We start from the raw sequence: 8,883 nt of genomic DNA on the forward strand, positions 1-8,883 counted from the left end.
ATACATTGTACTTTCATTGGAGCAACTTAATAATATATACATGTCAGTCTTTGGAATAATCTCTTTTGCTTCTTTACATTAACAAAAAATATGAAACTTAGATAATATTTCATTACATCTTGGGCAATTTCATTGGAGCAACTTAATAATATATACATGTCAGTCTTTTAAATAATCTCTTTTGCTTCTTTACATTTACAAAAAATATAAAACTTAGATAATATTTTATTACATCTTGGGCAATTGGATTGTAAATAATCTAAGAATTTATTATTCATCATTATCCAATTTTTATTTAGTCTAAGCTGTATCAAAATCTTTTGACATTAAATGCTAAATTCGTAAAAATATAATTATTATTAAATGATAAATCTAGAATTATTCTATACCAGTCAGGATTTATTCTTTTCTGTATATCTTCGATATCTTTAACTGTGGAATATTCCAGTATTCTTTGTATTAATAATTGACTTTGATATTCATTTGTGTCCATTTGTTCCATGAATAATCCCATGGAAAAATCATAACTATTTAATATTTTCGATAATTGCAATATCCAATTTCTACTTAATTCTTTATCCATTGATTTTTGATATAATAAATATAATAGTTTCGTTCATAGATTTTCTGCGGTTTTAAATTTTATTAGAAACTTTATATATCTTTTTATTAATTGGTATTTAATTTAAATCTTTCTATTTCCAATCTTAAGGCACTTCCTGGGATATTATTTTCTAATTGAAAAATTCTACAAATAAATTTATTTTGAATTTTTTCAAATTTATTAAAATTATTAATATTCCAAATTGGAGCCGCATAGCCTATTCATTTTATAATTATTGTATTAAAAAGTAGAATATGTATTTGAAAATTCTTTACCTTAGCCTTACTGAATACTATAATTAGATAATTTATTAAATTATTAGCTTTAAGCACTATTTTTTATATTGTTTTTCGAATGATACATTTGGGGTAAATATTATTTTCGAAAATTTAATTTTATTAACTATGTTCAATTCTTCTCCATTTATATAGAAGGACATAAGAGGACAGATTATTAAATTATATATTTGCTATATATGTGGAAATTGACTATCTGGTGTCAGGATAAACCAACGTCCTAAAGTTCACAAGAGCCCTGGTCATAATAAACGTCTTAGGAATCCATCCTTAGACGACAGCGGGCCTGTTTCTCCAACAGCGCAGTCGATTAAGCGGTAGATGGGTTTTACCAACTTTGTATTCCCGGCTAGAACCCTCACATTTATATTCAAGAAATTTTTATAAATCTAAATTTAGACTAATAAACGAGTTAATTAGGTCCTTTGTTTTTCGGATCAAGTTGGCTAGATTCATTAATAGAAAAATAAAAATACAGTATTATTTTTTATAATTAAAAGTTAAATGATTTCGTGCGAAAAATATTCATAATACTTCTGTATTCTGTAAACTGTATATCACATAATAAACATATTTTAGATGAAGGTATCACATTTTATTTCATTTAATTGCAATTAAGAAGCGTTACAATATTTTTGTTGGTGAACAATAAAAAGACGAAGCCATTATTTTCTGCCGCATAATTTACCAATAAGGGGCCAAGTCTTTGTATCTTCGGGCAAACCTTGGCAATAACACGCCTTAGATTGGCAAATGCCAGAATCACCTCCTTGGCTCTTGCATTCCTTATCGCAGTAACTATTTTCTCCCGAAAAAGTGCACTTGTATCTGCAGCCCGTGTCCTCATGCACCAGATAACCTTTCTTTGACCAGACTGTTCCTGCAACAAATACAAAGAAATAGTCTTGTTCAACAGTTTGAGTGCAAAGCATTGAATATTTTAATTTTATTGTACTTATTAATAGAATAAAATTAAAATATTTAATGCTTTGCAATCAAAATGTGTAAAAAAAAGTACATTATTATTGTATCACATGACCTATAAAAACTGAAAATAGTCCTGATTATAAATATGCTAGGAAACTATGAATACGAATTTTAAACACTAGGAAGATGATTCGTAACCTTCTTTTAATCAGCGACTTATCTAGCCAGGAAAACGACATTATAATGAAAATCTTGAAGATGCAATTTCTTGTAAATCCGAATTTATAATGTTATTCTATTACCGCACTTCTCTCAAGTCAAAGGATAGATTGACAGCAAATGCTTAGACAATTCTATAAATCAAATAGCACTAAATTAAAAATATTGCTAACATATTCACACTTAAATAAAAACACCATCACTGGTCAAGTAGCAACACCATTAAACTGATTTACTTTACACGTTTAACTCTTAAATAGAGATTAAAGAGATAGAGTAATAGAGATAGAAATTAGAACAATACAGATTAGTGACCCGTAGAATATCCCCCTGAAAAGAATACCTTCTTGGCAGATTGCCGTTGTGTTTCTTGGCAGATTGCTATCCATCATTCAAATGAAGATCTCATAATACGTAAATAATTTAACTTTAATAAAAGTTACGGCATTTCGATCAATTTAATACAAATCGTTCTAATTTCTGAAACACTGGAATGAGTTTATCTGAAGTTTTATAAATTTTCAACGAAATTTTTCTGTAAATATGAATTTGGATTTAAGTCATATATGAAAGAACAAGCTATAATCTGCGAGTGTTTTTATTTCCACAAAAAATACAATACAATGTAATAAATATAACGCGAATTTCATAACTTTTTAATAAATGATCCCATTTAAAAAATTAACAACCAATTTAATCAATTATAAGTTCATACTCACCGAATAGGACCAAACAAGCAGTGATCATCAACAACGAGTTCATCTTCGAAGCTATCTAAACGAGTTTAGAATGAGTTACCACGAGCAGAAGGCGATATCTATACACATCCAATGATACAGGTACAACGCGTACACGTGGATTTTCCATGTTCGATCCATCTGTTTCCACCAATTATAACAACATTAATAAGCCGTTAAACAGAGAGATGACATTTTTCAAATTTCAATCGTAATTCAACTAAATTAGTTGCTTTAATCTTTTGCTAGTATTTTAATTTTATATCGTTTTATAATTGAAAATTTCAGAATGTTTACAGCCATTTTCTTTGAACGTCTCTTTGTTATGATTTTGTAATTCATCTAATAAATAATTTTAGAGTAAAAGAATAGCCTTAGAGAGACGAAATTGTTTCAGGTCAAGCTAAGTGAAAGAATATTCGCCTAGATAATCCCAAAAAATTTTTTGTTATTCCCTCTGCATATAAATCTTGGATTAATAAAAACCTTCGTCAAAGCACAGGTTAAACAAGGCTAGGCTTTTAAATATCTTAGATGTTTCAAAACTAAGTAAAGCTAATCTTAATGAAGGAAGGAATATTTCAAAATAAAAAAATCACTACATGATTCACAATTTAGTCAAAAATTGAATGACGATGATCAAAGTGCATGTATGTTTTTTTAAAAAAGTTGTGACAGTTTTTGGCAACAGAAAAATAGTTGGAAGATGGCGCTTAAACTACACATTTACATCCGCATTTCAATTATTTTTTCCGAAAATTTGGGTGCCATCTGTGATAAACAAGAGGTAAATGACATTCTTAAACTGAAAATATTTACGTGCTCGAAAATTATGTTTGCCATATTCATAAAAAGTTTTTTATATGACTATATACTCGTATAATATATAAGTTTCATAAATGTTGTTGTTTTTATTTTATTTGTTAAATAGTGTTATCAGACATTCTTCCTGATTTCTTTATCCTCTCATTCGAGTGCTATGAAAGCCGAGAAAAGCCCTACTCAGATTTTTCATTATTGCTTGATCATCTTATACTGAGTTCAGCAGCAGTATTTCTCGACAGCACATTATCGCATCAGTAGAACAAAAATAGATCTTTGGGTTCCTACAATCAGATTTAAATTCGATAAATATTTAGAATCATATTATAAAAATGTGGGTCAATGGTACTTAGATAAGATTAAAGACCTTTTAAGAGTAAAAATAATTAAATTAAATTTTAGTGTGCTAAATGTTGAACGTNGTGTGATACCACACACACTACACAAAAGCCTGGAGATTTCTTTATCCTCTCATTCGAGTGCTATGAAAGCCGAGAAAAGCCCTACTCAGATTTTTCATTATTGCTTGATCATCTTATACTGAGTTCAGCAGCAGTATTTCTCGACAGCACATTATCGCATCAGTGATACGAAAATAAATCTTCGGGTGCCTACAATCAGATTTAAATTCGATAAATATTTAGAATCATATTATAAAAATGTGGGTCAATGGTACTTAGATAAGATTAAAGACCTTTTAAGAGTAAAAATAATTAAATTAAATTTTAGTGTGCTAAATGTTGAACGTGTTGTTTTCATCACTATCAATTTTGTTTGTTTGTATATTACAACGTTACACGTACCGATGTCCCAAAGGGTTACTTTCTGGGAGGACATTCTAAGGAAAACTGTCCTTATTAAGGTGTTTCAGACGTAAAGATATTTTAGAATACTCCACGTGGTGCTATGCAATCGGCCAGTAGTATACCTCTGTGTTAAAAATATACTGTATATTAACTAATAGATGAGTTCGGCATTACTCTGAGAAAACGTAAAGATAGCGAAGATTAAGATTATTGAATTAAAGCAAATATTACCCGTTTTCACCGAATTCAGAAATTAGGTCTTTCCTCTTTCGAGACTAAATAAAGAATTCATAGATGGATCTAAAAATATGTTCGATTTTTCTCGAAAACGCAAAAACCGTATCTAAAATAGTACAGTAGAAGCCGTGTTTTTCGAGAAGATCGTTCACTCTGTCTCTTTTCCCCGCAAGAAACAATGTCCAAAACTTTTTTTATTGTACATTCTCCTGACGTACCCTGTGCACTAAATTTCAACTTTCAACTCTTGACAGTTTGGGCTCTGCGTTTAATATTATTATCATCAAGTCATTTCGATTATATATATATATATATATAATCGAGACAGATTGATAATGATAATGATAATAATAATAATTAGCAAGTACACAGAACTCGCCCAGGAAATAAGGCATCTGTGGAGGATGCATAGGGTGCTTATTGTACCTTGTACCTGTTGTTCTCTCCTCTGCAAGTGTGATACCACACACACTACACAAAAGCCTGGAAACATTACAATTGAATAGAAATTCATACATATGACTATAGAAGGACACTATATTGAATACATGCCATATTGTTAGGAAATTCCTGAATATAGACACTGACAATGACACACTTATTTAATTTTCGTTTTATTTTGGTTGCTATGCCTTGACTCTGGTCCGGCATAGTACACTGGCAGCGATGTTGACCGATTATAACCCACTAAACACAATAATAATAATAATGTCTCNGGGGGGGAATTTTTCTAAAAATTTCTTTTTAGTGTACATTTTGTTGACGTACCCTATTAAAACGCAATTAAAAACCGCATCTAAAATAGTATAAAAAGAAGCAGAGTTCTTTACCAAAAGCCTTAATCCTAACCATCTCCCTTCAGTGGGGGAATTTCGACACGTATATTATATAAAAACACGTGTGTATTCGAATGCTGCGTTGTGTCAAAATTTCAGAGGAATCGGTAGGATCAAACGAACATTACATTTTTATTTATATAGATAGATAGATGATGATACGCTTTAGTTCATTTTCACAGAAAAGCATAATGCTTCACAAAAAAGCAAACTTAGGGCGTCGTACTCGTAGCGCCATCTGTTGGACATAAATCCCTTAACCTAGATTATATCTTTTAATTTATATAAATGTTTAACACAATAATATATAGCCTATGTCCACCATAAAGTTCCATTCTAAATATTGGTGAAAGAATTTTCTAAATCGGATGAGTAGTTTCGGAGATTACCTGCTGCATACAAACTTACATACTTACAAACATTACCTTTTTATAATATTAGTATAGATTATCAACTCATCTCCATTATATATATATAGCCCTATATAGATCGATACCTGTAATAATGTAGTATGAGTTAATATAACAGTAAGAGTTAAAATAAAAAAATAAATTAAATAAACAGTCAGTTCAAAACTAATTGTTTTTCACTCAAACAAATAAATAAACAAAGCTAGTTGCGGTTTATTATAATTATGTCTTAGTTATTAATAACATCTGATTTGTGTCTAATAACACATAACATTAACTGCTTTATTTAATACACATGGAAACAAGCAAATGTTCCAAAGCAACCATTTTTAACGTAACTTTACAGGATAACAGCATAAGTCTCTCACAGGCAAGTTATTTTGTAAATTAATAGTGAAATCAACGTAGACATTTCTAATTTGCCGGCATTCGCTAAAGCCTAGCGCGAAGTTTTTTTTTTTTTTTTTTTTGTTTTTTCTGTAAAAATGACCTTTGCTATGTCAGTCCCTGTTGAAAATAGGAAACCGTTGTCAATCACGAACTTGTGCTGTATGAAAAATAATTAGTAATTCTTTAAGTTTATTCTGAAATATTAAGAAAAAATTCAGAACAGGCTTTCATTAATAAATCGGTTAAATATTAAAGTACTCGGCCTGAAAGAAACTGTTGTTTTCATGCTGTATACATATAGTTTAACTAACTTTTGTCTGCGATTTTTTGATAATTTTATAATTATAAAAAATGATACAATATTTTATTAATTTTATTTTTATAATTTTGAAGAAAAGAAACATTGACACGCTGGCAATAGTAGCTTATTTCGTTTGGTTCATCTATATAGTTGTATAAAGTTACATGAACGAATATCGATACATATAGAGACAAACAAATGTGCACAAATATCATAAAATTTTCTGTATATTTTAATAGAATTTTTAACAACTGACTGTATTGGTCTTAATTTCCTAATTTATTTGCAATTGCAACGAATCGCTTTATTTTTATTGAAGAATTTATGACTTTGAACGAAGAAAACATTTCTTTAATTACAGAGAAAATCTGTTGAGTTTCATCAATACTTTTATACATTACGTTATTTAAAAATAAAATAATGTATAAACTGACGTCATCCATTTCATACGAACTGCTTCCATGGCAACTTGCCACGTAAAACTCCGCAGAGTTAAAGCTAAAATTCACCCAGTTACAATTTTTTTTTACTTTAACATATCAGTTTATCAATTTGTTTATTTATCGTCAATTGAGTATAAATAAACAAAATCACGGACAAAATCGAAATCGGGGGACAAAATCGGATAAAAGTAGGGATTGTGAAGTTAACGAAGTTACGACAGTTTTCATTTGCAAATTAACGATATATTATAATATTAGTCTATTAATCTTTAAAAGTTTGGCACTATTTGGCAAATTTATATAGGTTTGCCTTAATCCTAAGAAAATTGGGCTATTTAATTCCTGGTTGGTTTGGAGTTTGCAGTTTACCATTACATCCTTATTTACGACGTGTATCTTATATTCAAGTGCAGTCGAACTCGTTTATAACTAGCACTAATGGACTGGCAAGATTTCTCCGTTATACCCTTTAATTGTTATTCTTAAAGAAAAGTGACATAACTTGGAGAAAACGGGCGTTAGCTTTCGGCGCAAACACGTATGCGAAGTCCCGCAAGTGCGAAAATTTGTAGCTACACCAATGATGTTTAGTTAAGTTTTTCTTTTAATTTTTGATGTATGAACTTTCATGAAACTGTTCCGATTTATGAAAAAATACTCAATTGAACATGATTACTTTTTCTTACCAAAAGAGAGTAAATTTCTTATATTGATTCATCGCGATCGTTCGGCTGTTCGGAATACAAATATTGAAACAGAATGATGGCCCAGTCGATAGTAAAGAATAAACTAATTCCAATAACTTTTCCTTAAATACCATATTTAAGAGAATCTATTTTTCACGTAGTTTATACGATTTGTTGCAAAAATATAAACACTTTATTATAGCATAAAAGCAATTATTTCATCATTTTACAAGAATTTTGGATGCAATTTAAAAAAATTATAGACCTATAAATTCCTACTGTTGTTTTTAAATCTGAAAAACAAAGTATGAAAGATGAGGAAAGGAGAAAATCCTAATGCTAGGAGGTCCCGATTAACAATATACGAATTTCTGAGACAAATCGAAAGACACGTTATTTTACTTTGAACGTATTCCTCTAAAAAGTGTTAGGTAGATGACCTGCACAACTCTACTGTTAGAAAGAAATATGATGTACAGAAAGAATACACTACTAATTTCAGGTAGAGAGAATAGATTTTATATTAAATTAAATAAAAGAAAAATATGATTAAAAATTACAGCCCGGAATCAAGTCTTTCAGACGTTAACTTTCACAACTTCACGGGGTCATCACAACCTGTCTAACAAGGATCACTTCTGAAATATTAATATTCGGCTGCGAATGGTACAGTTCCTTAGAGTTGATATTAGGGAAGAAATAATATCTTAAATACTTTAAGATATTATATATTATATAGATAAGATATAAGTATTTAAGATATTATAGACATATAATATCTTAAATACTTTAAGATATTATATGTCTATTTTAATTGCTTACTACTTGATGGATGAAATTGTGTTATTTCATATCTTCCGAATACCGCGATAAACGTAACAATGGGAGGCTGATATAACCAAACACATTTTATGCTTTTTGTTTTAGTGTTCGTTATATTTTAGTATTTGATTTATATAACTACAAAGGTTATCTTACGGAAGAGTTTATCACGTCGAGTGACAAATCTAACACATTTTAAAAACTTTTTACTTCTACTGTACTGTATACAATTTTAAAAAATTTTAAAATGTGTTAGATTGTGATAAAGTCTTATGTAAAATAATTTTTCTAAATATAAATCAAAAGTAAACAGAAATTCCAAGTAAGAGATTGAAAATTCGGCAGGA

At 29.4% G+C, this 8,883-nt stretch overlaps 1 protein-coding gene across 1 annotated transcript; it reads right to left on the reverse strand.

Moving 5' to 3' along the window:
- Window positions 1–1,462: 1,462 nt before the first annotated feature.
- LOC111616692 (toxin CsE8) lies at window positions 1,463–2,862 on the reverse strand. Its single transcript, XM_023358071.1, has 2 exons — window positions 2,766–2,862; window positions 1,463–1,780 (listed from the first exon to the last, which is right to left on the reverse strand). Exons 1-2 carry the CDS (start codon window positions 2,806–2,808, stop codon window positions 1,566–1,568), a joined length of 258 nt encoding a protein of 85 aa, XP_023213839.1. The 5' UTR covers window positions 2,809–2,862; the 3' UTR covers window positions 1,463–1,565.
- Between the last annotated feature and the right edge of the window lie 6,021 nt (window positions 2,863–8,883).

The sequence above is a fragment of the Centruroides sculpturatus genome, unplaced genomic scaffold (assembly GCF_000671375.1).
Source record: "Centruroides sculpturatus isolate CEXI.00-Female unplaced genomic scaffold, Cexi_2.0 scaffold3755, whole genome shotgun sequence".
Taxonomy (NCBI): Eukaryota; Metazoa; Arthropoda; class Arachnida; order Scorpiones; family Buthidae; genus Centruroides; species Centruroides sculpturatus.

Excerpts from the sequence above, each read along its gene's own strand:
- LOC111616692 (XM_023358071.1), bottom strand. The coding sequence starts at position 2,808 with ATGAACTCGTTGTTGATGATCACTGCTTGTTTGGTCCTATTCG. Across the intron at positions 1,781-2,765 it reads TGCTTGTTTGGTCCTATTCG|GAACAGTCTGGTCAAAGAAA; the intron begins GTGAGTATGAAC and ends TATTTGTTGCAG.